Below are 25,425 nucleotides of genomic sequence, written 5' to 3'. Positions count from 1 at the left end.
GGGAAGACAACAGGTCGCATGCCAAGTGGCGCAGTTTTGGGCCCTCGCCAGCACTAGGTACTCCGTCGAGAGAAGAAACAAGGTTTAGTCATCCGCTAAGAGTGATGATTACCAACACTATGAAGCCCAATTCCGCATGACTACTGCTGCCAAAGTACCAGAAGAACTCCGTCATTCCACCATGTCATGAGATGCATGTCCTTGGTATTCACCTATCACTCGGCTCTCGTCCCTGTCGTGAAGAGCAGAGAGACCGTCCTTCACCATCCTACGCCTGCCTGCTCTAGATGGCGTACTTTCGGGTCCACTCGCGCGCTGTCGACTCGTAGCGAGATCTGTCCGTCTTGTAGACATGTGCAATCTCAGGGACGAGCGGGTCGTCGGGGTTCGGGTCTGTCAGCATCGAGCAAATACTCAGCAACACTACACTTGCGTTAGTAAACCGAATCAAAGCCACGGGCATCTCTCCACCTACCCTTTGAAATGGTAAGAGCAGGGCTCCACTGGTCTCGCAGAATATCTAGGCAAATGCTGCCATTCGAGTTGATGTTGGGGTGATAGATGCGGGTGGTGAAGTTGACCTTCGGGGGCTTGAAAGGGTAGTCGGTTGGGAAGTGGATGGCTAGGAAGAATACGCCGCCCGAATATGGTGAATCGCTCTATTACAGATTGTCAGTTGTGTTGTCGACCGAGTGGGTCCATGGGAACGTGTGAAGAGTCGTGGGACGGGCGGAGGACGGGGGTGGAAAACTCAGTATATCGAGAATGTACGTACAGGACCCATGATGGTTGCTTGCCAGTGGAACTATCGCAACTGTTAGCAAACTTTGTCTGTGGCGGGTTGTTCTTGTGGTGGCCATGTCGGCGACACAGCGCAGTCGCGGATTTTGCACCACGAGTGGCGTACCAGATCATCTCCGATGGGACCAGCTGAGCAGGAGGAGGGAGGGTCGCTGTGGGTTTCATGTTAGCCAAAATGCTCCTGCCACGGCGATACTGCGACGCTGCGACGCTGCAAGCACCGTGTACCGTATACGGCGTACGGGGTCATGGTGAACGGTGGAGGGTGAAGGGTGCAGCGCCCCCGCCTTCGCTGGCCGGGGCTCGCTGTCATGCGAGCAAAGGTGCAAGCGTGGGTGGGCTGGGAAGGAGGCAACACGTACCGGCCGAGGTCAGTGAGCTCCTTGTTAATGCGCTTGAGGGCCATGGCGGCAAGTGTGTGGGGTTGTGCGTAGAAGGGTGTGTGGGTGTGGTGGTGTGGTGGTTGAGTATTGTGGCAGAGAAAGAGAGAGAGAGAGAGAGAGAAGAGCGTCGTGGGTTTGAAGAGTTGTAGTGGGGAGCGTCTGGTTGCAAGGCGGCGGTTAGTGTGAGTTAGACCGACTGAGCAGGTGCGGCGGCGTGTCAGCGGAAGGGCCAGCCAGCCCAACCCACGCCTAACGTACCTGTGTGACTGTCACTCTGCTCCAGCCGAGATCTCCAGCGCGGCAAAGCACTTCAAGTGAGGCGTAGCAAATGTCAGTGACAAGAAGCGAAGCTGGATTCTACCAACAACGGGCCAGGCGCTTAGTTGGAGGGACAAGCAGGTACCCAGCTATTTATCATCTCGCATCGGAAACTGCCTGCCCATACAAACCCAAGCCGAGTGCAGACCCATGCGCTTTCTGCCTGCAGCCACAACGGCGCCTCCGGTGGCAACTGTGAAGCAAGAGAGGAGAGGGTGGCAGTTCGAGGCTGCATATTCACATACCCAGACACTCTCCTGCATTGCAAAGTTCGCCACGAGACTGCTGATGAGAAGAGCGGGGCTGTACCGTACCTACTGTGTACCATCAATCCTCATTGTGGAGTCGGCTCGAGCCGCACGTTGGCGTAACCAGTTGTGCTACCTTCCTGCATGCTCACTACATACACATGGGAACTAGGCATTCACTTGCACACGGCAGAACACAAGCACCTATCATGTCCAGCGTCGTCCAACCCCCAAGGCCGTCGAACTTTGTAGTCTTCCTGCTTGTACTCTGTCGTAAGCCGTGTAGGCAGCTTCACCACCGAAAAGCAATCAGCAAAAAGCCTGGAGACCGGTAATGGCACGGCCCAGAATCAACGCTGCCATGTGTTAGTGAGAGACAGGCCAGCATCGAAACTTGGATACGTACCGTGAATGTCGCTTTGGCCCTCATACGTTTGGGTCACAAACAGATTCGCTACGTGCCTTCCAATGCCATATTCGTCAGAGACGGCATTGCCACCAAAAACCTCTTGGAGGCTATACAGTGTCAGTAGCTGCTAGACCATCTTGATACTTGCAAACCGTCACTTACGTTCGGGCATTGACCAAAGCTCGGTCGCAGTTTTGCCTTTTAATCATAGAGATCATCTCTGGCGAGGCCTTGCCTTCGTCCTTGAGACGTCCGACCTGGTGCGCGGCCAAGATACCATAAGCAGCATCGGTCGTGGCGTCTGCCAGTTTCTTCTGTACGAGCTGGTACTTTGCAATGGGATTACCCTTGAACTGTTTCCTGTCCAAAGCATACTGCCGTGTTCTTGAGATGCAGTCTTCCAGCGCACCGATGGTGCCCCACGCGATGCCATATCTCGCCGAGTTCAAACAGCTAAAGGGTCCACGTAGGCCCTCAATTTCAGGGAACATGTTTGCTTCAGAAACAGGACAGTCGTCTAGTTGGATCATGCCTGTAATCGAAGCTCGGAGCCCATTTTTGTTCTTGATCGCAGGCGTTTCTAACGTTCCTGGTGGGCATTGGTCACGCTCCACGACGAATCCACGAATCTTGCCAGTACTCTCGAGTTTTGCCCATACCAAAAGAACGTCGGCGATAGGTGAGTTTGTGATCCACGTCTTCGAGCCGGACAATGAGTAGTAGCCCTTCTTGGTGGGATGTGGTCTTGCCACTGTCTCCATGGACCCTGGATCTGAGCCGTGATTAGGCTCTGTGAGACCAAAGCAACCAAGGAGTTGTCCCTTTGCCATTTTTGGTAGTAGACGGTCCTTGAGTTCCTGAGAGCCAAATTCTTCGATGCCGCCCATGGCAAGTGAGCTTTGCACGGAATATCCAGACCGGTATCCCGAGTCTACCCGTTCGACTGCTCGAGTGATGAGACCAGCTGCTACGCTGCTGACGCCTGCACACCCGTAGCCTTGAATAGTGGCACCTAGGAGACCCAGTTCACCCATCTCTTCGAGGATCTTTCGGTCAAAATCCTCATTGCGATACGCCTCTATCCATTACGTCAGCGAGTGCATGGGCTTACGCTTTATGCTGGACAACAAACCTAGCACTCTTGGAAGCATGCGTTCCTGACAATAAGACTCTGCTGTTTCTGCAATAGCAAGCTCCTCTTCTGTGAATAGATTGGCCGCATTCAAGGGATCTTTCCAGTCAAATGCTACCGGAGTGTGCATGCAACGCTTCCCGATTGCGGCAGAACGGACGGGAGCGCTCAATTGCCTTGCGGCCTGTCTGTAGAGCGGTCGAAGCATAATGGTGCAGAGTCAGAGAAAGGGCAAGCGTATGGAGAAGTCAAGTCTGTGAAGCTGAGTTTAGTTGATGAATGTGACATTCAGAGAAGACGCATCCATTGGACCATCTTGGGCCTCGGATTCCCCACAGCACATCCATGAGCCGCGGTACGGATAAAACTCCGGAGTGGTGGCAAAGCAGTCTCAACAGCTCTCCGAGCACTCGGCAAAGGTAATTGTAGATGGCCGATGCCCGTTTCGGACTTGATACTTTTCTATGTAATCAAATCTGACATGCTGCATCCTGAAACAGCCTCAATGATCGGCTCAGGCATGTACAATTACGGTATGACTGTATGTCGTCCATGGGTTGTCGAGTGTGGGGTAGATTGCCAAGGAAGAGGGCCGTGACTTCGTGAATCCATGTTCGTGGACGCGACGCGACGACAGTGACGTTCGCAAAAGCGTCTTGCTCCACCAGCCACCAGCGTCCGCTGCCTGCGCCCGACTTTGACACGCGCACAACCGCTTCTATCTGATTTTCTTTACACGATAATACCAAAAGAAGGCGTGCGCGAACAACACAGCCAGGATGGGTATCAAACATCTGCATCAGCTCATTCAAGAGCACGCACCGGATGCCATCAAGGCGGGCGAGATCAAGAACCAGTTCGGTCGCAAGGTCGCCATTGTGAGTTTTCAAGGATTACACGGGTCATCGGGTATACTGATTGACTACAGGATGCGTATGTCGGTCTCGTTCCGCACTATAATACAGACATCTAACCTGCCTAGATCCATGAGCATTTACAGCTTCCTCATCGCAGTGCGCTCTGGGGGCGAGCAGCTCATGAACGAGTCAGGCGAAACTACGTCCCATCTTATGGGTCTCTTCTATCGAACCCTCCGCATGGTTGACAACGGAATCAAGCCCCTTTACGTCTTTGATGGCGCACCACCAAAGCTCAAGTCGGGTGAGCTCGCCAAGCGTTTCCAGCGCAAGACCGAAGCGCAAGCGGCGGCCGAAGAAGCCAAAGAGACAGGTACAGCAGAAGACGTGGAGAAGTTTTCACGGCGAACAGTAAGGGTGACGAGAGAACACAACGAGGAGTGCCGCCGACTGCTCAAACTCATGGGCATCCCGTTCATTGTCGCCCCCACCGAGGCCGAGGCCCAGTGTGCTGTGCTGGCTCGAGGTGGCAAGGTCTATGCTGCAGCCTCGGAGGATATGGACACCCTGACGTTCAACTCGCCAATCCTGCTGCGACATCTCACCTTTAGCGAACAGCGCAAGGAACCCATCCTGGAAATTCACTTGGACAAGGTGCTAGAAGGCTTGGCCATGGATCGCACTCAGGTAAGGATGCGCACTGATTGAGCATCGAGTACATACTAACGCGAGACAAACAGTTTATCGACCTTTGCATTCTTCTAGGCTGTGATTACCTTGACCCCATCAAGGGTATCGGCCCCAGTACTGCCCTGAAGCTCATCCGCGAACACAAGGATCTCGAAGGCGTGGTCAAGCATATTCAGTCACAACCCAAGGGCAAACTCACCATCCCGGAAGACTGGCCGTTTGCCGATGCGCGCCTTCTCTTCCTCGAGCCCGACGTGCGACCGGCCGACGACCCAGAATGCGACTTCAAGTGGGAGGCACCGGATGTAGAGGGACTTGTCAAGTTCCTCGTCGAGGAAAAACATTTCAGCGAAGACAGAGTGCGCAACGGAGCGGCCAAGCTGAATAAGAATATGAAGACAGCACAGCAGAGCAGGCTGGAGGGCTTCTTTAAGCCGATCCAGAAGACTGAGGAGGAGAAGGCAAGCCTGAAGCGCAAGGCGGCAGAGAAGCTCGAGGAGAAGAAGAAGAAGCAGAAGCAAGAGGCAAAGGCGAAGAAGGACGCCAAGGCCAAACCTAGGACTGCTGCTTGACAGGGCAGGGCCTCTTGTGGAAGAGGGTCAGATGACTCGTTTTGTTGGGGACAGCGACAAACAGGATCCGGCGTTGTGTATGGTCTTTGGAGGGATAAGGCGTCCAGGGATATTCCCCGTGGTTGTGAATGACTTTTCAATGCGAAGCATGGGGGGTATATGTATTTCTTTTTGCAAGGAGCGTACTATGCGAAGCGCAAGTGACAGTAAGATGGCGGCAATCATTCGCACACATCGATCGAAGTAGATGGATTAGTCAGGTAGGCCGTGAAATAAGGAGTAGGAGTAGAGCCTGTGTTGCAATATGAACCTACATGGCCGCTCGTCACCTTGAAGATGGTATCTACTATCTATCTATGCCTCCCAACGCCCACGCACAATTCTGATCTCATGATCAGCCAGCAAGCCGACATTTATGCGTAAGCAAGTGTGCAGCGATCGCCACGGACGTCGAGTTTCCCTATCGCAGCCACCGCGACACATCATCACACACATGGATCATTCTTCACAGTACCAACTCCTACCCCCCCCCCCTCTTGGCAATCCAGTCGCACAAACCTCGCAACCTCGCAGCCCACTCTTATCCGGCGCTAGTCCACCCACGCCCATGCCCTCGACGTCTCCACTTGCGTCCGCACAAGTCGCGCACGCCAATCAGGGCCTCGGATTTGCAACCGGCGAAAACTTCTGCCACCGGAAGGACTTGTGGAGGATAGGGATGGTGCTGGAACAAGGCTTGCGGTGTGATTGAAAGAAGAAGTGAGAGACTTGTGCGATTCCGCCGTTGCCGCGCACGCTGACGGGAAGAGGGGAGAGAGGACGGCCGCACAAAGAGGGCAGCGGGTATAGGTGTGTGGCTACAGTGTAGGTATATAAGAAGGCGCGATGCCCTCATCTAGAGGATTATCATCATCACCAGCAAACACATTCTCATACAAGCTACTTGACCATCTTGACTCCAGTCTCCCACTACTGTACCGGTACTACTTGCGCACTTTCAAACAACCAACCCAACCCAACCAACCGTCACCATGAACCCCAACTGCAACTGCGCCACCGCCTGCCAGTGCACCACCTGCACCTGCAACAACCTCGTCAACCAAGCCAAGGGCGAATGCAGCTGCAACGACGGAAAATGCGCGTGCACTAACTGCACCTGCTCCAGCTGCACTTGCTCCAGCTGCCCCGTAAGTCATCTCCCACTCTTGTATGCATGCATATGGTTGGAGACACGTGCTAATAGGGAGATGTATAGGGCAAATAAATTCTTCAACCAACGGGCCGACCGACCAACCAAAACCCTCTCTGATGGGTGCCGTAGCTGGGCTCGAAATGGATATGGGATCTTCCTGTTTGGGAGGTGAGGAGTGGGGGGGGGGAGAGAGAGGAGAGGAGAGGAGATACCCATGATGACTGAACGAACACAATCTTTGTTTTGAATACAATCGTCATCTACTACTTGTGTAGAATGCTCATCATATGTGCTCCCCATGGCACTATGCTGTGACATGGTTTCCCTTGGACGATGACGTTTTTGTAAATCGATGTTTGATGGCAGTGTCTAGGTAGTCCCATCTTCGAGACTTGATCTCATTTCCCCATTACCATTAACATGCACTCTTTATAATCTGACAACTCATTTCTGCCATGCCATGCCATGCCATGCCATACCATACGAGATACCACACCCTCGGCCAAAGTCTCAACAACAACAATCTTCATCCGCAACAAACAGTCGCGTCCTCCTCCATGCGGCCATTCCCACCCCTACCGACCGTCAAACTCTGCCAGCCAAAGATGAAGTAGCCAAGAAAGGCGCCAATGAAGATACAGATGATGAAGTAGCCATTATAATACATGGCCAGCAACATGACAAAGTAGGCCACGGCAAACTGCAACATGTGCAGCAGCGCACGCACCGCCTGCTGCAGCACACTGGGACGAAACGTCTGCGCAACCGCCGGCGCACAGGCAGCGGCGGGCACAGTCGGAGATCCAGGTGTCTTGTCCGCGCCGTGGTCAGAGGAAGCAGAGGATTTCGATGCACCAGCAGCAGCAGCAGCAGCAGCAGTGGGTGTTGTGTCAAGCGATTTGCGGTACTGCGCGACGAGGTAGCGATCATACTCCTTGCCAGCACGGCGCAAAAACTCGAGGCTGAACACGAGCAGGATGACGCCGATGCAGCAGCCCGCAAACATGCCGTTGGAACGAATGTGCCAGGATTCGGCGATGAAGCAGGCATCGACCGTATACCAGTTCCACAGCATCTGCCCCCCTTGGACGTTAGCCCATGACTCGTGCTTTTTGTGCCTCTACAGGTGCATGTGCAGAAGGGGGCGAGGCTGGGGTTACGCACGTTGATCTTACAGCCACCCATCAGGTCCTCCATCGCGTCCATGCCATTGCTGGGCAAGCCGGTGGGCATGGGAGGCATGTTCGTATTCGCAGAACCCATATCCATATCCATATCTGCGCGTGTGCAACGTGTCGAGCGATTGGGGGTTTCGCGGAAATACCGTAGCTCTCTACTCGAGTCAAGAGAGTGATGGTGTAGATGCCGGGTGTGTGTGTCACAGAGAGAGAGAGAGAATGTAGCCAAAAAAAAAAAACAAAGTGCCACAACACGACAGATAGCTATGGCACGAGGCCCTTCAAATACCGGCCAGTGGTGTGCAAATGGCCAGACGAGCAAGTTATGAGCAAGTTCAAACGCGATCAAAGGGGAACAAGCGGGGATGTACCGTAACCTGTAGCAATCACGATACCGGCACAGTACCTACCCACCCGCCCCTATCGATGAAAACGGCAACCGCTGTCCAATACAGTGGCTACGAGGCTACACAAGCCCTTCCGGTACTGGTCTGGGAATGCGTGGAGCGCAAACAAGAAAGAGAAAGAAAAGGGCCTATATCGGCATGAGATTGTAGGTATAGCACCGCGTTTTAACCCTTCCCATTCCACGGGTACGGTACCGTAGCCAGAGTGCCTCTCGAGCTCCTCCCACAACTACCTGTCTACAATGTACAATACTCGATTCATCCCCACACTCCCCTTGGCAACTTTTCTTCTTCTTCTTCTTCTTCTTCTTTTTCGGCGGCCTTTGCACAAGCATTTGCACAAGCATTTGCACAATGCTGGATGCCGTGTCTTGCACCGCACAAGCATGCGAATACGAGCCAGGGCGCTGGCCTTGTTTTGTGCCCGTAAGCCCCGAGGATCAATGAGCAGGACAGATCTTGGCTAAAGTGGGATAGCGGGCCAGCCAACAAGGTACTCATGCGCTCGGGTAGTTTGAGTATCATGTGATTTGCCACTGCTACATCCTGGCTATTTTCCTCGCACAAGACAAGTAACGTGATCCTCACACTAGCCGAGATAACTAGTACTCTCCGTACAGTTACATCCAACATGCTGCACGTGCTGGTCGGCTAACACGCTGCTTGTACCTGACTGGGCCGACGTCGCAACATCTTGTGCATCGAGTCGTCTTTTGCATGGACAAGTTGGCGGAAGATTCGAGCAAGCAAGAGAGGAAACTTTTCATGTAATGAATCCAAATCTTCTACAAAACCCAGGCATCGTCAACTTGATTCGTCAGTCGCCCCACTTGGCCTCTTCATACCCACTTCGAAGTCGTGCATGTCGAGTTCGATCCATGGTGCTCGATCCACTTGGCTATGGTCTTCTGCTGCCTGCCTATGATCTTCATGGCCTTGTCCGTGTCGTACAGACCATACCAGCCTGGCGCTTCATGAGGTGGATCACCCGCCCAGACCATACCAAATTCATTTGCGCGCTGGCTTTCAGGCCGATAGATTCCACTGTAGGCCCATGGTGAGGTGCCGATATACGCGCCTCCAGATTTGAACTCCTCCATAACGGTACCAATGATAGTCTGGCATGGGATTAGTCATGTCCGAGGCAAGAAGAGGGAGCATCGTCACAAACCGTAAAGTACGCATCCTTGTGCGAGCTCGAAGCGCTGCTGAGATAGGCATACTCCTTGTCCTTGTTCTCCCAGTTGTCCCGGGCCATTCCAAACTCTTCGAGGAACACGGGTTTGCCGATTTCAGCTGCCCATCGGCTCGAATTACGCACAAAGTCCACGGCGAAATCCTGTGCCTTCTTCAGATTGGCCTCGCTAGAGTTGTCCATGTCGTAAACGCCCCAGTTCTGGACCCAGCAGTGCGTCGTGGCATAGTCCACCGTCGAGAAGTCGTGCGCTTTCTTGAAGTAGTACTCGCCCTGCTTGCCCTCCAGACCCACGCTGATGAGCTGTTTTGGCGCCATGGAGCGGATGTAGGCGGACATACGCTCTACCCAAGGGAAGAGTAGATCATCGGGATTGGGCGTAATGGCAATATTGTACGCGCCAGTGTAGTTGAGCGCATCTGACGCTTGGGGCTCATTGGCCAGTTGCCAGGTCATAATGGTCGGATCCTCCGTATACAGACGGTTGTTCACTGTATTCCTCCGGTCCATTACCGTTTTGATGTGGTTCTTGAACCATGTCTCCGCCTGGGTATTGTTGTAGATCAGATTGGCAAACGCCGTGAATTGGCTGTACGGTGCCGCATCGATGCCTTGCACGGTGTAGTTGCCCCATCCAGTACCGGGTGTTTCCCGCTGCGGCGGTGCTGTCAAGTTCCATGAGGCTGGATAGGGAATCGCCGAGTTGTGAGTTGCCCAAGAAACATACTGCGCAAACCCGCCGCTCCACTGCCATTCGTTTGCAAGAGTCATGGTGGCGCGCATGCCTCGCTTTGACATTTCGTCCAAGCAGACATCTAGGCCTTTGAAAATATCTTCGTTGTATTTGCCTGGCTCTTCCAGTAGAGCCGGGCTCATGCGAAAGGGTTGTGGCGTAGGGGCACCCTCTGAACCCGCCATGATGCGGAGATGATTGATTCCTTTGGCAGCCATCTGGTCGAGCTCGGTTACCAGGCGGGAATAGTTGCCTCCAGCGGACGGCGCTGCAGCTAGGTTCATGCATGCCCAGTAGTTGATGCCTGTGTGCATCAGCATTCGTGTAGCACTTGGAGGCAGCGAGTATATAGGTACCAGTGATGTAGTGCAGACCCTTGGAATCATACAGTCTCAGTCCATCGACGTGCACAAAGTCACCTTCAGCGATGGCATGGCCGTGCTTGCCTCGATTGGGCAGAGCAGAGACGGCCACCAGCGAGGTCGAAAGCAGCTGCAGTATGGCTTTCATTTCGACCGACGACTGCAGAAGGGATTACACCGGTATGGCCCTGTTCGGTCCATGGAAGAAGCGTGGCACCGCCGAGCCTTATATACTGAGTGCCAATGGACTCGACCGGCTCCATCGGGCAACCCAAGGAAGATCGTTGTGGGGTTACCATGAAGCTTGCAAAGACGCCTGTGCAGATATCCAGAGACCTTGCATTGTACCCAGTCTGCAGTCGTTGGAATTCGGGTTTGGGAACGGAGACGCTGCTCCGCCGTAGGATCCCGTTCTAGATGCAGTTTAGGTTCGACCGAAGATGGCATGACTCGGCGCCTTGTTCTACCGTGGTCCGCATCTTCAGTTGTGACATGATTGAAGCCAACCTAGTTAGTCACCTACTTTCAAACACGCCCTTTTCATCCAGTGCAATGATCGCGACGTTTTGAGATCTTCGCCACATGTTCTACACGCCACACTACCATCATCTATCATGAGCTACGCGCGGTGATAACATGGACAGGTGCACCTTTGGCCCTGGTACCGGTACGGTAAACATGGTCATACAATGTCTTGTACCCATCTCCAGCGCGTGCAAGCATTTTGCCCAAGGAGCATCCACTTCCCTTCGACCGCAACCTAGAGACTGCCCTCCTGCTGCTTGATACGCTCGAAGAGCTGTGCAAAAGTATCCGAATCCTGAGCTCCGCCAACCTGGAATTTGCCATTGATGGTATAGTTGGGCACACCAGAAACACCTTGTCGCTGTGCTCGCTGCACTTGCTGGTCCACCTCAGGACCACCCTTCCCGCTTTCCAACCAGTCCTTGATCTCTTCGTCTGTCAGTCCAGCCCTGACACCGGCCTCAGTCAGTACTTCACGACTCGTAATGTCCTTTTCATTCTCAAAGTAGGCAGCGAAGAGCTCTCCAATGACACGCGTCTGTACCTGGGGGCTTTTGGTCTTTCCAAGCTGAATCAGCCGGTGCGAGTCTCGCGTGTTGCCAGTGTTACCACCGAACTTGAAGTGGATGCCCTCTTCTTTGCCGATTTCGGATAGCCGTTGTTGCATCACGGCTGTACGCTCCTTGCCGAATTTTGACTCGTACATTGCTTGTTTGTTGACGCTGTTGCCTGCATCCGGCTGCAGGTAGTACGGGAACCAATTGGTCGAAAATGTGTCATTTGAATCGGGATGTTTGGCCTTGTAGGCTGCGATGCCCTTTTCTAGTCGCTTTTTTCCAACATAGCACCAAGCTTGTAAAAAGTCAGTCAATGCAAGTTGTCCGTGGTGGGATATATTATATTAAATCGACTTACGGCACACAGTGTCACTGACGATGTCAATGTTGAAATTCGTCATTCTTCGTAGACTTGCTCTGAACGCCACGATGAAGATGATTTTTTTTTATTAATTTGCGGTTATAAAGATGTATCGCTGATGTCACCAAAAAGGTACCGCGGTTTTTCTTTATACACAGAAGAAGCGCTGACAAATTCAGACACAGAAGACGGACTGGAGTCGGGGTGCTTTCCGCTTCCGATGCCGAATGCAAACCACACTGAAGTATCTCGCAATCTCTGACGTATTCGTCACTATCCTCCTTTACAACACCAGACTGGGGAGTTCAATCTTTGTTCCTTGGCTTACAAAATGCTGGAGTTTACATCATCAGTGCTCAATGTCTGTTTCTCCCCTCAGCGTCTGGACGGATTCGCCTTGCAGGACTTGATCTTTTCGTCTTAACAGACTCGATTCTTGATCCGCAATTCTGTAATCGTTCGTTCGATGACACCCAGGAACGACACGATTTAGCTGAAAGGTACGGTTACACCGGTGGGTGAATCGGGCCGATAAGAGTACAGATTCAATGAATCAACCGTGCAAAGAAGTTTCCATGCAACCACGCCCACTCAGATTGATATTTTGTTTTCTGTACACTGCATTTAGGTCAGGATGAGGTAGGAACCATGTGGAAAAATAAGACTTCCAAGAAGCTTTGTCAAAGATTTCGCTAACAACCTACTCCAAACTCCAATTCCCAAGCCCACAGCCACTATACTGCGCCTCTTGCCCGAGCTCAACACAGCCCAGACAAACTTCCAACTACCCACGTTTCTCCTACTGCTATGGCCCATATGCTTCAATTGGAATCAATCACAGAAGAAAGTACAATGGAGATGGTTCTTTATCTACATACCACATCCCCAGTCCACTGTCCATCCCTCCATACCAGCTCTGTGGAATTGCCCCACGCACCAATTCACCCGGCTCCTCGCTACCAAATACCCCATCCAACCCAGCTCAGCCGCCAGCCCAGCCCATCCTCCTCAGCCTCACAAAAAGCTGCAGAGAAAAGTGCACCGCCCAGCACCACCTACAAGCCATGCCCATGCCAACCCCCTCAGGCAACCCTTTTGCTGTTCCTAGCCCGCACACCCGGCGCTTCCATGTATGATAGGTCGATTTACACTAGCAATCTCTACAGTTGATATGGACCGTGTTGCCTATACTGCCCAGTGGGACATGGGAACTACAGTATGTAGAAGTACGTACATACCTATATACAATCCTCCCCCGGACCCTCCTCGGCAGCCACACAACCGCACCCGTTTCAACAGACGAAATAAGCCTCCACCATCCCATCTGCCGCTGCATCAACTAGACTAACGCGTCTAACGATCCTTTTGCGTGACCGTGACCGTAACCGCCCGCTGCATGTACAGAGCGACTGCGCTGTGCACGCGCGAAGGCGCATACCGGGGGCCAGAAACAGCTTGGCTGGGTGCCTGATTGTGGCTGTTTTCGACCGTGATCGGCCGTTGGTGATGGGAGAGGAGGCGCTAGAATGGTTTTTGTGGGTTAGAATGGGAGGTGGTAAGGGTTGCGATTGGGACTATTCTTTCATGTGTAGGGTAGGTGGTGGTGTATATAGTTTTCTATGCCTTTTTTTCTTATGAATCTCGGGTCGCTCTTAATTTCTTTCGTCTCTCCCTCTTTCTTCTTGTCTATTGGCCTTGCTGGGCCTATTCAAGTTAGGGAACTGAGAAGGGATTTTGTCGCGAGGTTCCAGTGGTCGGCATCTTCACAGCACTGAGTTACAATGCGATACTCTAATCCCCTCTTCAGCCTCGTCGCTGCACTACCCGCCATCCACGGTCTCCGATTCGAAGGTCCAGCGCCAACAGGAATCAGTCCCGAGCGCGCCTTGGATATCAACATCCCAGTGCCTACTCAAGGACCACTCCTCAATGAATTGAAGAAACGTCAAACGAACCTCTTTCCAGCGACTTGCGGCTGGATCGATGGTGACTGGTGTACGTATCATATTTCTCATTGTCTACCTTTCAAAACACCGTACACAAAGTATGCTGACAAATTTTGCAGCATCAGGAGTAACTTGCCAGCCCGGCCGAACATGCATGCTCTACACGTCTGCCTCCGTGGGCATGGCGGGCTGCTGTTCCGGCTCCGACACCGAAGCCTGCGGCTGGTCAAACCGCTGCGTCGACTACCGCGCCTTCGCCGCCGGGGCCTGCGGTGCAGGCTGTCAGGCGAATGATTTTGTGCGAAAGTGTACAGATGTCAGCCAACCGTACTGTGTTACTTGGACGTATCCGGGAGATAGGGTGGCAGATTATGGATGCGCAGCCACGTCGACAAATACGATTTGGACCGTGTTGCAACGGGCGACGGATGGGACAGGGGGGAGTACGACGATGAGTTTGCCGACGCTCAGTGGAAATGCTGTGACGGGGTTGGATGGCCGTAGCAGTGCGACCGCAGGAGAGACGTTTGGAAGCGGCACGAGTGGCGGCAGGACGCGTACCGTGAGGACGATTGCGGTCGGTACGATCATTGGGATTGTGGTGGCTGCGCTGGCTGTCATCTTCTTCATCGTCATTGGAATCTGCATCTGCGTAAGGAAGAAGAAGAAGCAACGTCAGCTTGCGGCAGATGCTCAGACGATTGCAGCGATGCAAGCAAGCCGTCCTCAGTCCATGTTTCCGGCTCCTCCTCCTCCTCCTCCTCCGCAACAGCAGCAGATGCAGCAACAAGGAGGCTACATGGCCCCACCCCTGCTTCAGAGTCCTCAGCCAACACTCCATGGCTACTTTGCCCCAACATCACCTGTTGGACCAGGCGAAGAAAAGTACAATGGCCACACGTCACTGCACGAGTACGCGGCAATACCCATGTCAAACCCATCATCACCAGGGCCCTATCAAGGTACAGGTATGGAGGCAGGAGCAGGGGCACAGGAAGTGGATGCGGTTAGTAGACCACAGGTTCCTGCGAACGGAAGGCCCGTGTATGAGCTGGGTGATGGGCGGTGAGGGGAGGGACAGGACGTATGATACCGTCGTTCAGATAGCGAATTATCCGGTGCTTTGAACCCAGATGAAGCGTAGAGAAGCATTAAAGCACAAGTCCATGCAAAGGCAGAAAGAAAAGCAGGGGCGGGAGGTGTCATTTGTCAAATGGTGTGCGCTTTTCCGCGGGTTGTTTGGTATCTGGTATTTCTTGTCCCCTATCCCACGTCCCTGGCTACAATCTACAAGAATCTCGACGGGTGGCTCTTCTTTATGACCAAGGGGTGTCGATGTACACTGGGCATCAGACCCAGGCCAATTGCTCTCCGTATCGCCTTGGCAATCTTCCTCTGGTTCTTGGGGCGTAGACCGGTGTCCTTGGAGTGCTTGATGCGTCCCGTCTCGGTCATGTACTCTGACATGATTGTGAAGTTCTACAGACAGTCAGTCGGACGCTGCCTTGCCTTGCTAGCTAGGAGAAAGGTAGAAGCCATCATAGCGTGCCAATCCGTGTCTCTCACCTTGTACTCGAGAATGGGGTTGATGCCCAAGACATCGAAGGCATCCTCGGTCGGCCTCTTGCGCCCGTACTTCCATTTCTTCTGCTCTGCGCCTGACAGATCGTGCGGCGCATAGACATCGCCAGGCTGCCATTTGCGGTATATTTGGCGCTGAAACTGGCTTCGCCTCTCCGACTCTATCATCTCACGTGTCTGTGTGGGACGGTCGAGGCCTGCTTCTCTGGCTAGGCGCGTGGCCACAGACGAGCCATGCTGCTGGCTGGAGGAGGTGTTGCGGGCAGTACTTTCACCGAGAATGGAGAGCAGGCCGCTATCTGTGAAGGAGTCGTCAATGTCTTTCTCAATGGGGCCTGAGGGTGACGACGGGGAGCTTATAACACACCCTGTTTCTTGGGGGCTGTGGAGAAGGCCCGCAGACATGTCTGGCTTGCCGCTGCTGCTGCTGCTGCTGCTGCTACTGCCGGCGCTCTCAGACAAGGGAATCGGGATGGCGACATGGCGGACGGCGGGGCAGAGGAAGCGGAGCAACGGGTTGTGGTGTGTCTATACTGTTATGTGGACATGTAGAAGAGCCTCACCCGCTTTTCGAGCCCTTGTTGCCGACGCGGAGGTCCGACTTTCTTTCCATGATCATGGCCCGTGCAGCCGATGGATGATTTCACACTTTCACTCACGCATATCCAACTGCTTGTAACTTGTCCCGACCCGTCTACTCTGGTCTGCTGCAGCGTTTTCGCCTTGTCTCTTCATTTACCTGCTTGCCTTTAGCTTGCCTTTAGCTTGCGACATTGCGATATATTCAATTTCCCCCCTCCCAAAAAAAAAAAACTCCACTCCATGGATTCTATGTCCCAATAACGCCAACCATCTCCCCCCACCCGCCTTCCAACCTTTCCCCCCTTCCATTGTGCCATCAATTGCACTCCCAACTCCCTCGCTCCCTCTACCTCGTCCATCCCTCGTCCATCCCTCGTCCATCCGCCATCCGCCATGCCCTCCTCCCACTTGACCCGCCTCGTCTTCCGTAGCATCACCGCCAACGAGCCCCTCCTCTACCGTGGATGCTGCCATGTCGCCACCACCCGCCCGCCCACCTGGTCCCATCATGGCGCTTTCTCACTGCCACGCGCACTCGGCTCCCAAACCCATCGGCGCAGCTTTCTCAATATCTTCAAGCCGAGCCGGAAGCTCAAACCCGCGCGTATACCCGAGGGCCTGAATAAGATGGCAGAGGTCACGCTAGCCATGGAGACTGCCGTACGCCCACCGCCACAAGCCGAAGTAGCAGCAGCAGTCAGGGCCTTCTTTGCACGCCAATCAAATCAATATGAGAACTTCCAAATCGCCCACGCACACAATGCCCTGAAGTACTTGCTGCAGAATCCAAAAGACGACGGTAGCCCCTGGCTCAGCCGAAAAGAACTGGATGACGGTATACTCGAGAGCATGATGCGCCGGGATCCTCGCAAAGTAACTGCGGGCCCAGCTCACCTGCAGTTTGGTCACATCCTTCTTGCCGAATTGGAACGCATGCTCGACGTAGAGGCACAACAAGCCAGGGAAGAATCGCAGCCAGGCAAAAAAGTCTTGGACCACACCTACGTGCAAAGGAAAAGGATACGCTTTCTGTCAGTATACGGAGCAGCCACCGAAGCACGGGCTATCGCAGCCGCTGAATTTCTTTATCATGCAGATGCTTCTGAGCTGCAACGACAAAATGTCCTGGCTGTGTGGCTGGACGTCATTCGCGGCTTTGCTTTGGAACACAACGTCGAGGAGCTGGCGCGGACGGCAGAAATGCTGCAGACGTTGTCTATCCCCATAACCCCGCCCATGCGCCATAGACTTGTCAAAGTCTTCATCGCGAACAAGGACCTGGAGCGCGCAAAGTTTTGGTATTCGCATCCAGTGTGTGATCTTCAAGGTCAGCCCATCACCGAGCGAATTCATGGTACCCTCAGTGCCGCTCTCTTGACAGCGTGTGCTCACAGCGGCGATCGGATATACGGTCAAAAACTAGTGGCTTCGATCCTGGAGACGAGTCTCGGAGACAAGGAATCCTGGGATGCCATTTTCCTTTGGTCTGCCGCCATTGGCAAGGGTCCAGATGAGATCGATCGGATGATGAACGTCATGGTTCGTCGTCATGAGGAGGCGCGGCAGAAAAACCCTTCCCTCAAAGTCGTACGCCCAGATGTAGAAACTATGAATGCCTTGGTCGAATTTTGCATCGCCAAGAATGACCCATATGCTGCCGAACGATACATATCCATGGGAGAGAAGCGTGCCATCTCACCCAACGAAAAGACTTTTGCCATGCAGATGCAGTATCGCATCTCCATCGGAGACTTGGATGGGGCTAGAGCTGCCTATTTCAATCTCCAGGGAGACTTTTCCGGAGCTGAACACAGTGTGGCCGCCGTCAACAAATTGATTCGAGCTCTGTGTGCCTCTGATCTGTATCACTATGATGACTTGATGGCCATGGTAGACGACCTGCATGAGCGCAAGGCAAACTTCGATCCAGAAACTGTTGCTGCGCTGACTCTGCTTCATTTGAGAAGAGGTGAAATCCCAGACGCCCAGGACTTGCTTCAATTACACGCGTTCCAGTACTCACCCAAACAGCGTCGCATCATCCAGAAAGCTCTCTCCCTCTTCATTCTCGACAGCGAAACCAGTATTCCGGATGCATGGGATGGCTACCAGATTTTACGCAATGTTTTCGCAGAGACTGCAAAGCCCGAACGAATAGCAATCATGCAAGGCTTCTTCTCGCGCAAGCGATCCGACATGGCTTGTCATGTCTTCTTCCATATGCGCAACCATGAGTCTGAATCTCTCCGCGCTGATCGAGATGTCTACATTGCTGCTTTCACTGGTTACGCCCGGTGCGCAGACGCCGAGTCACTCGAGTTGACCCACAATCAGCTCAGGCTGGATCTGTCGATTGACGTAGATACCAAACTTCGCAATGCTCTGATGCTGGCTTATGCTTGTACAGAGCAGAACACCAAGGCTCTACAGATCTGGAGAGAGATTTGCGAGTCAAAGGAAGGCCCCACATACAACAGCATCATCATCGCCTTTAGGTCTTGCGAAGGCATGAACTGGGGCGGAGAGCATGCCAAGGCGATATGGAAACGGCTCAAGGAACAAGATGTCGAGATTGACAAGGCTCTTTGGACGGCTTACCTGTGTGCCATTGCACGCAACCACGACCATGCCGAGGCACTAGCACTTGTAGAGTCAGTCGAGCACGAGTATGGCTTCACTCCTGACCTTGCTATGTAAGTCCAACAACTGCTAATGCCAATTGTGAAGCATACATTGACATGGTTGTTATAGTCTCGGCAACTGGTACAACATGACTCCCAGTAATGAAAAGCAAGCTCACGTCGAGGCCTGGATCAAGAAGCGCTTCCCCGAGGTATGGCAGGAAATGGAGGCACTAGGCCACTGGATCACCTTCGATGGCTTTGGCTATCGGCAATACAACATCAAGCGTGACCTTGAGCCATAAATAATGTGTTGATGGGACGGCAGATAGGTACGAATTAAAGAAAGGGACAACAAGTCCGGGTATCAGCCATCAACCAACACTCGTTAGACTTGGCCGAGGCGGCTCCAAACGCTTGACCTAATTTAGGATCGGTTTGCATTTTCCCATTTCAAGTAATGGCATTTTGTCTCAATCGCTGGGTCGGGGGCGTTTGGTTTGGCCGAGCAAACGGTGCTAGTGCGGCGTTGCTGTTGCCTCACCCACTCACCTTGATATATAGTCTCACTTGCCCTATGGGAACCAGTATCTATTGCTCCTTACTCCCTCTCTCCCTCTCTCCCCGGTACCTACGCCCGTCCCCCTTTCTTTCCTTTCGGCTCATTGCTCATCTGGATAAATTGTCCGGGCGCGCATGTAAGCACCGAGGCCATTGTAGAGCCACCGAGATTACCACAAAGACATCGAAGGTTCGCCGTACGTATGCACCACACGATCCCTACGCTCCATCTTCACTACCAAAATGCCTGCTAATTCTCACAGTCCACGCCCACGATGCGCATCATCATCATTGGCCTAGTCGGCCTAGTCGGGCTGGTCTCCTCCACTCCCTCACTCTACACACCGGGTCCCGTTGCCTCCAACGCCTACCTAGGTTCTGCTCTGGCTACCGCCGGTGACATTGTTGTCTGCCAGGATACCCTCGATGCTCGTGCTTGCAACACTATCCACGCTCAAGGCACCTGCGCCACGCTCCCTACTAGCGTCTCCCACAAGGTCCGCAACATCTACCAAGCAAAGGGTAGCGTGTGCAAGTACTTTGACAAGGACTGCTCTGCGCATGAGCCCGTGGTCAGCATCAATAGCAATGACCGAAGCCTATGGCTGAATCTCGCACCAGGGATTGGCGATAGGATTGGGCTTGTACTTTGTCGCAATGACTGGCCCAAGGCTGACTCTCCCGGGGGAAATAGAGGGGATCCTTTCTGTTATTGGGAGGGAACGAAGAACAAGTATATTTGTAAAGAATATCCTGGTTGCCATCTTAATCACGATAAAAGCGAGTACATCTGTCCCGGTATTACTAGTCCCGATCCTCAAGCCAGCAACGACACTATCGTGGCACAAAATCCTGGCTGCCACTTCAATGTAAAGAACGAGTATGTCTGCGCCAAAGAGACCTCAGCCAATGACAGCGATGACAGCCAACATGACCCGACTTCTGTCCGGCTCTGCAACAAGCAAGACTGCCTCAACGTCGACGCCAAAACTAGCCCTGTACTACCCAATCAGTATTTCCACCAGACCCAGTACCTCATCCAGCACAAAGGTTCAGTATGCTGGTTCTACGAAAAGGACTGCTCCGTTACCGAAAGCCCCATCTTCGGTCAAGTAGCCAGGGACTCAGATCTCAAATTATACGGACCCGCTGTTGCCCTGTTCGGTGCAATCCGATGTGAGTCGCTGACTCGCGAGCGCCGTCACCGTCAACGCTCCGTCATGGAGTCCCGTAGGGTAACATCTGCACCCGAACCCCTCGCCATCACTGCCACACCCTCAGACGCCTCTGCCAGCTCTGTCTCACCCCCTGGCAACCCCACCACAATCAAGTTCTGCAATGTGCAAGGCAGCGGATCAGCCTGCGTGTGGCTACCTGCTCCTGACAAGTGCACGCTTTTCCCCGAGGACTGGGTGCTCAAGGCGCTCACGGTCCATCAGGAGAAGGGTAGTATTTGTAAATACTACCTTGATGACTGCAATGGCCTGGTCATGCATGAGTTTGCTACACGGGATACCGGTTTTACGTTCGGTGGGCCTGGTCTCATTGCTTGGGGTGCGGTTTCGTGCAGCGTACTCTGAGCGTCTCGCTGGAGGAGAGAGGGACGATGGATGACGATTCCCGTGATGATTGGGGCATCTTCTTTGCTAGAGAGCGGAACTTTAGCTCAAAGGAAATGCCTAATACAAATGCATCGGACCTTTCCGGTTGGAGGATGAAGCCATCAAAGGGGGAACATTCAGAAATCGATGATATAATAATTTCACTCTGATCTACACTTTGGCAACTGCTTCGTACTGTCGTGATTGGTGATGTTTTTTTGTGACATTGTCGCGCCACGTTACTTTAAAAAGTAGTTGATCATTCCACGTCTTTTGTGCGAGTTCAAAACAGCAACATGCTTGCCATTTATTGTATCTTCATGGGTTTTGGTTGTTATATTGACTGGTTCCAATAAGAATGATGTTTGTTTTCTCTCATGCTGTTGTTACTTCTACTCGGAAGACTATCATCATTATATCATTACCCTGGCCGTCTGTTATATACTTACGGCGTTATATGCTGTACTATGCTCTGCTTCCCCTCCGGCTATGCTTTCCTCGGTTTCTCTTTGCTGCGCTGCGCTTCTCAGACCCATGCCTGCATTCATCGAATGCACAAGTCCAACTCGATGTACAGAAAAGAGCAAAAAAAAAATTACAAAAAAAGAATTGGCCCCAGTGACCAAAACAATGCCGCTCTTCGTTCAGTGGTGGAGAACCTTCTCCTCAAACAAAACAGACAATCACCCACCCACCCAAACACGACACAGCAGGAAAGCCTTCCCCCCTATACGCTTCCATTGTGCTAATCCCGATTAATGACCCTCAAACTCCGCCTCGGATTCAATAGCACACCCCTCGTGCCCCAGAAACTAGGCTCACTGCCATCCAGCAAGTCCTCCGTCACACTGCCGACACTACTCCGCCTATCCCACTGGCCCGCAGCGGCAGCCGCGGCAGCCGCATTGTCCGCACTCGTCATGCGCTGCACGTCGAAACTGCCTGCGGCGGCGCCGTGGGAACTGCCACCGAGGGTGGTGCGCGCAGCGCGCTCACTGCTATTCTTGGTCGAGCTTGCGGTAAATGTGTTTTGCTTTTCTGCATTCGCGCGCGTGGTCACCATGGCCGCGTGGGCCTTCCAGATCTTGACTTGCTTGCGGTAGATCCAGGCGCAAAAGGCAAAGTAGGCTGCGACAACGAAGAAGACGCCGGCGATGACGCCGGCGATGATGGCGCCGACGTTGGGGCCGCTGGAGCCGCGATTGTTGGTGTTGGAGCCGCCGACGACCTGGGTGATGGTGGCGCCGTCCGGTCCAGTGACGGTGTAGGTTTGTGGTCTTCCTGTGGCAAGGGGACCAAGGGTGGCGGATTGCACGGGCGCGGTGAGCGTTGCGCCGCCTGTTGGGCCGCCACCTACGACTTTTTGGACGGCCTCTGGTACGGCGTAGCCATAACTTCCGCTTAGTCCTGCGTCCACGCCAAAGCCACGCTGGTTGGCTTGTTGGGCGAGCGGGTTACCCACGCTTTCTTTACCGGTGTAGGGTTGTGTAGCCCGATCACCGGTGAGGGCGGTGAATTGGTTGGACCAGGATAAACTCGTCATGTTGAAGACGTAGATTCCGGGCGCGTCGCATGAGATTTCCTGACCAACGTAGCCGCCGACTACAATGAGCTGACCGTCCCATACATGGCATTGATGACCGGCGCGGGCGGGAGGCGCGCTCTGTTGGGAGGTGCCTTGGTCGACTTTGATCCAGGTGAATGAGGGCACGGAGAGGATCCACATATCGGATTTTTGGGTTTGGGCTTGGGCAGGCTGCAGGTTTTGGCCACCATACATGTAGACATTGTAGGAAGAACCACTAAAGAGAATCAAGGTTTAGCAAAGTGCATTGGGACGTCATGATCAAGGAGGCTTACTCTGCAGCAGCGGCGACGGTGGTACAAGTGTTGACGCGGTAGTCTGGTAAATCGCCTGCGGTGCTCTGCTTGTACCATGTCGAGTTTGCAATGTCGTAGACGTCGATGACATTCATCTGCGTCTGGGGCTAGTTAGCGTGCCGATCATCTCTCTGTTACAGACGTCTATTGCTCACAAAAGTGTCGTTGTCGCCACCCGTAAGTCCAAGCAGGATACCCTCAGCGCCAAATCCAGGAATGTAAACAAGTGCACCGTCAGCGCGAGACGGAAATGATCCAGAAGTCTGGAGTCCACCTTCGGTGATGTTTCGAAACACGCCATCTGGCCCAGCCGTCTGGCCACCTGCCAGGCTATCCACAGCATTGTTGGTCTCTCCAGGAAAGGTAAACTCCAACAGACTCTTCAAGTAAACTCGTGCAACCTGATTGCTCCACCCTTCTGTCGTGAAGTCGTCCAGATGGCCGCCAAAGTACCAGCCTCTTCCAAGTGTGCTAACACTAAAGCCAGCACCTTCGGCCGCACGCTGCACGCTCTGTCCATCGCCCTCTGCGTTTTGGCCAGCACTTGTTTTCGGGTCCTTGTGCTCAATCCATTCCCTTCTGCCGATATTATACTCCCAGATCGAGTTGGGCCCAGGTGCTTTCTTGGGAGAATCAGAGTATTGGCCGCCGTAAAGCCAAAGTGAAGTGTGTGAGGACCAGAGTTGACCAAGAGAGACGGCCGGTGGACCAGAGGGAATAGGAAGGCCTGTGAGGGAGGGGCCTGAGACTTGCCATGACTTGGTGAGATCGAGGGAGAGGAAATGGTTGGCTAGGTGCAAGTCAGCATGTAAGCACTCGCAAGACACGATCGGATCGTCAAGTTCAACCTACTCCAAGTGTTGTCGGTTTGTTTCTGGTCAGTGGTGGTGCGGAAACCGTACATGTACAGCGTTCCATTGACAATGGTGCTTTGCCCGCTCCAGCGCTTGCACACGTCGACGGGTGAATCCTCTCGTTTGACAAGCGTCATGGCTTGGGAATTCGGCCGGTTTCCGTCCTCTGGGATGATGGTTCCCACGACTCCTATCCGAGACATTGGATTCATCGACAGAATGGGCAGCATAATCGCGAGTACAAGACTTAATAAGCCTAAGCGACACAGCTTCGTCGATATGGTATATTGCGTAGGTACAAGAGGGGTGATGGGCGCAGTCGCTTCCTTGTGGTCGTCCTCGTCGCCATCAACAGACTCCCAGTCGCTTCCATCGTCTTCCTGTGGTTGTCTCTCATTAATGACATCGTTGCGACTCCGAAAGCGCAGCATCTTGGCCGGTCGCATTTGCTTCAACAAATGTCCATGTGTCCTGACTGGGCTCCTTTCCTCACGCAGCCGATCCTGATCCACGAGCCCAACCTCGGCGAAGATCGACATGCGATGCCTTTCGCCGTTGGCGACGGGTTTGGATTGCGCTCGCTGCATGGCCGTGTTGTCGTTTTGCAAGTCGGCAGTCGGTCCTCAGTGGTCGCGTGCGAATGGTGAGGACCGTCCGTTGTCACGAGTGGTGCGGTGTTTGTTGTCGAGAGTAAGCAGTAACGACGGATAAATAGGATGGATGACGTCGCAGCTCAGGAACAAGGAGACCAACCTGGACAGAGTCTCTCCTTGTAGCGAAGAAAACAATGAAACGAGCTTAGGGTAGCAGCCAAGGTGCTACCTATAGGAGAGGGATCAGTGGCGATTTGCCCGTCCTGTTGGCAGAATTATATGCGACGAATTAGGTCTAAGCAGCCGCTGAGAATAAACATTTGGGTGTGTGACGCGACACAGACGGTGGATTTAACTTTGAGAGTTTCGTTGAGTAGCACAGTACCTAGTGAGCGTAGTGAGGCGATGCAAATGCCCATGCGCAACCGAGAAATACGAACAGACAATTCACTGCCTAGGTCACTCTCACCCGAGTGATCTCACTGCACGCACAGATATTGCAAGGCTGACAGGAAGCCTATAGAGGCAAGAGAGAGCTCTTTAGAGGAAGAGAAAGAGAGAAAGTGAACAAAACAGAGAGACAGAGAGACAGAGCGAGAGAGATGCTAGAGACAAAGCAGAGCAACAGACCGCATGTCACACCCGAAATGAATGTTCTTCATCGCCCCGCCGTAAGCGCATCGCCGGTTCGTCTAGAAGCCGCTCTGCGCAGGCGTATGAATGGCCCGCTCAGGCAGGTGTTTGTTCACGAGACGTCATACGGAGGCTACTTTTGGAAATGATCGATATTTCCATGATTGGACTGTACATGGGGAGGCATGACATTGGACAAAGATGGTTGTATACCAAGCATGCGAAGCGGCTTAAGCGTGACATGTGCCAAGCCTGTCAGTCTTTGTAACAGGGAACTTCGTAGACGTTTGAGAGAGAGAGAGAGAGAGAGTGTGTGTGTGTGTGTAAAAAGAAAGAGTGTAAGAAAAAACTGACTGATGAACATGATTGACTATTGTCGAGCGAGAAATGGTATATGGTGGTGGTGGTGGTGGTGGATTGATTGATTGCTTGATTCTTATACCCACAGCAGTAAAGTTGTACCGGTAGAGGCCATGAAGTACCGGTAGCTGAGGGTCAGTTCCGCGGATGCAGCTTTGCACAACCATTTCCTTTTCTCCTGAGTGGCATTCCACCTGACACCTTCTCTAGCATGCTTACCTACTATGGTCCCATATGAAGCTCATGGCGCACAAAGACGACAGATGACAGACGATACATAGACCACCACCCA

General features: G+C 53.2%; 12 protein-coding genes across 12 annotated transcripts; 5 read left to right on the top strand and 7 right to left on the bottom strand.

The window, feature by feature from the left end:
* Positions 1–283: 283 nt before the first annotated feature.
* Positions 284–1,765, bottom strand: UBC1_1 (Ubiquitin-conjugating enzyme E2 1; the record flags this gene model as incomplete). The annotated part of the gene is made up of 7 exons (XM_003845341.2): positions 284–423; positions 476–659; positions 776–805; positions 908–953; positions 1,164–1,343; positions 1,443–1,450; positions 1,748–1,765. 7 exons carry the CDS (start codon positions 1,763–1,765, stop codon positions 284–286), a joined length of 606 nt encoding a protein of 201 aa, XP_003845389.2.
* A 294-nt stretch (positions 1,766–2,059) lies between these two features.
* On the bottom strand, positions 2,060–3,772 carry IAQ61_006503 (uncharacterized protein; the record flags this gene model as incomplete). Its single annotated transcript, XM_003845339.2, has 4 exons — positions 3,292–3,772; positions 2,322–3,237; positions 2,157–2,266; positions 2,060–2,106 (listed from the first exon to the last, which is right to left on the bottom strand). The coding sequence occupies exons 1-4, from the start codon at positions 3,497–3,499 to the stop codon at positions 2,060–2,062; spliced, it is 1,281 nt and encodes a 426-aa protein (XP_003845387.1). The 5' UTR covers positions 3,500–3,772.
* A 298-nt stretch (positions 3,773–4,070) lies between these two features.
* Positions 4,071–5,410, top strand: FEN1 (Elongation of fatty acids protein 2; the record flags this gene model as incomplete). Its single annotated transcript, XM_003845338.2, has 4 exons — positions 4,071–4,169; positions 4,220–4,224; positions 4,274–4,835; positions 4,889–5,410. The coding sequence occupies 4 exons, from the start codon at positions 4,071–4,073 to the stop codon at positions 5,408–5,410; spliced, it is 1,188 nt and encodes a 395-aa protein (XP_003845386.2).
* Positions 5,411–5,800: 390 nt separating this feature from the next.
* On the top strand, positions 5,801–6,774 carry IAQ61_006501 (uncharacterized protein; the record flags this gene model as incomplete). The annotated part of the gene is made up of 6 exons (XM_003845337.2): positions 5,801–5,829; positions 6,165–6,169; positions 6,220–6,274; positions 6,373–6,390; positions 6,478–6,597; positions 6,666–6,774. The coding sequence occupies 6 exons, from the start codon at positions 5,801–5,803 to the stop codon at positions 6,772–6,774; spliced, it is 336 nt and encodes a 111-aa protein (XP_003845385.2).
* A 354-nt stretch (positions 6,775–7,128) lies between these two features.
* On the bottom strand, positions 7,129–7,877 carry IAQ61_006500 (uncharacterized protein; the record flags this gene model as incomplete). The annotated part of the gene is made up of 2 exons (XM_003845336.1): positions 7,129–7,677; positions 7,767–7,877. The coding sequence occupies 2 exons, from the start codon at positions 7,875–7,877 to the stop codon at positions 7,129–7,131; spliced, it is 660 nt and encodes a 219-aa protein (XP_003845384.1).
* A 1,149-nt stretch (positions 7,878–9,026) lies between these two features.
* IAQ61_006499 (uncharacterized protein) lies at positions 9,027–10,850 on the bottom strand (the record flags this gene model as incomplete). Its single annotated transcript, XM_003845334.2, has 3 exons — positions 10,472–10,850; positions 9,359–10,419; positions 9,027–9,305 (listed from the first exon to the last, which is right to left on the bottom strand). Exons 1-3 carry the CDS (start codon positions 10,623–10,625, stop codon positions 9,027–9,029), a joined length of 1,494 nt encoding a protein of 497 aa, XP_003845382.1. The 5' UTR covers positions 10,626–10,850.
* A 97-nt stretch (positions 10,851–10,947) lies between these two features.
* Positions 10,948–11,960, bottom strand: IAQ61_006498 (uncharacterized protein; the record flags this gene model as incomplete). Its single annotated transcript, XM_003845333.2, has 2 exons — positions 10,948–11,854; positions 11,918–11,960. 2 exons carry the CDS (start codon positions 11,958–11,960, stop codon positions 11,238–11,240), a joined length of 660 nt encoding a protein of 219 aa, XP_003845381.1. The 3' UTR covers positions 10,948–11,237.
* A 1,741-nt stretch (positions 11,961–13,701) lies between these two features.
* Positions 13,702–14,935, top strand: IAQ61_006497 (uncharacterized protein; the record flags this gene model as incomplete). Its single annotated transcript, XM_003845332.1, has 2 exons — positions 13,702–13,915; positions 13,986–14,935. 2 exons carry the CDS (start codon positions 13,702–13,704, stop codon positions 14,933–14,935), a joined length of 1,164 nt encoding a protein of 387 aa, XP_003845380.1.
* A 218-nt stretch (positions 14,936–15,153) lies between these two features.
* IAQ61_006496 (mitochondrial 37S ribosomal protein bS18m) lies at positions 15,154–15,929 on the bottom strand (the record flags this gene model as incomplete). The annotated part of the gene is made up of 3 exons (XM_003845331.1): positions 15,154–15,345; positions 15,433–15,746; positions 15,815–15,929. 3 exons carry the CDS (start codon positions 15,927–15,929, stop codon positions 15,154–15,156), a joined length of 621 nt encoding a protein of 206 aa, XP_003845379.1.
* A 119-nt stretch (positions 15,930–16,048) lies between these two features.
* On the top strand, positions 16,049–18,955 carry IAQ61_006495 (uncharacterized protein; the record flags this gene model as incomplete). The annotated part of the gene is made up of 2 exons (XM_003845330.2): positions 16,049–18,722; positions 18,781–18,955. Exons 1-2 carry the CDS (start codon positions 16,423–16,425, stop codon positions 18,953–18,955), a joined length of 2,475 nt encoding a protein of 824 aa, XP_003845378.1. The 5' UTR covers positions 16,049–16,422.
* Positions 18,956–19,486: 531 nt separating this feature from the next.
* Positions 19,487–20,791, top strand: IAQ61_006494 (uncharacterized protein; the record flags this gene model as incomplete). The annotated part of the gene is made up of 1 exon (XM_003845329.2): positions 19,487–20,791. One exon carries the CDS (start codon positions 19,487–19,489, stop codon positions 20,789–20,791), a length of 1,305 nt encoding a protein of 434 aa, XP_003845377.2.
* Positions 20,792–21,136: 345 nt separating this feature from the next.
* On the bottom strand, positions 21,137–24,781 carry IAQ61_006493 (uncharacterized protein). The gene is made up of 5 exons (XM_003845328.2): positions 24,581–24,781; positions 23,546–24,525; positions 22,849–23,483; positions 22,673–22,794; positions 21,137–22,614 (listed from the first exon to the last, which is right to left on the bottom strand). Exons 2-5 carry the CDS (start codon positions 24,132–24,134, stop codon positions 21,558–21,560), a joined length of 2,403 nt encoding a protein of 800 aa, XP_003845376.2. The 5' UTR covers positions 24,135–24,525; positions 24,581–24,781; the 3' UTR covers positions 21,137–21,557.
* Positions 24,782–25,425: the final 644 nt, after the last annotated feature.

Source organism: Plenodomus lingam, assembly GCF_022343315.1.
Source record: "Plenodomus lingam strain CAN1 chromosome Unknown contig_26, whole genome shotgun sequence".
Classification (NCBI taxonomy): Eukaryota; Fungi; Ascomycota; class Dothideomycetes; order Pleosporales; family Leptosphaeriaceae; genus Plenodomus; species Plenodomus lingam.
The sequence above is the reverse complement of the archived record's forward strand: the minus strand, read 5'-3'. Positions and strand labels throughout refer to the sequence as shown.

What these genes read in the sequence shown, in the direction of transcription:
- IAQ61_006493 (XM_003845328.2), bottom strand. Translation starts at nt 24,134, where the DNA reads ATGCAGCGAGCGCAATCCAAACCCGTCGCCAACGGCGAAAGGCATCGC. An exon ending in ACAAACCGACAACACTTGGA is followed by an intron (nt 23,484 to 23,545) that starts GTAGGTTGAACT and finishes ACTTGCACCTAG; the next exon opens with CCAACCATTTCCTCTCCCTC. An exon ending in GTGGCGACAACGACACTTTT is followed by an intron (nt 22,795 to 22,848) that starts GTGAGCAATAGA and finishes AACTAGCCCCAG; the next exon opens with ACGCAGATGAATGTCATCGA.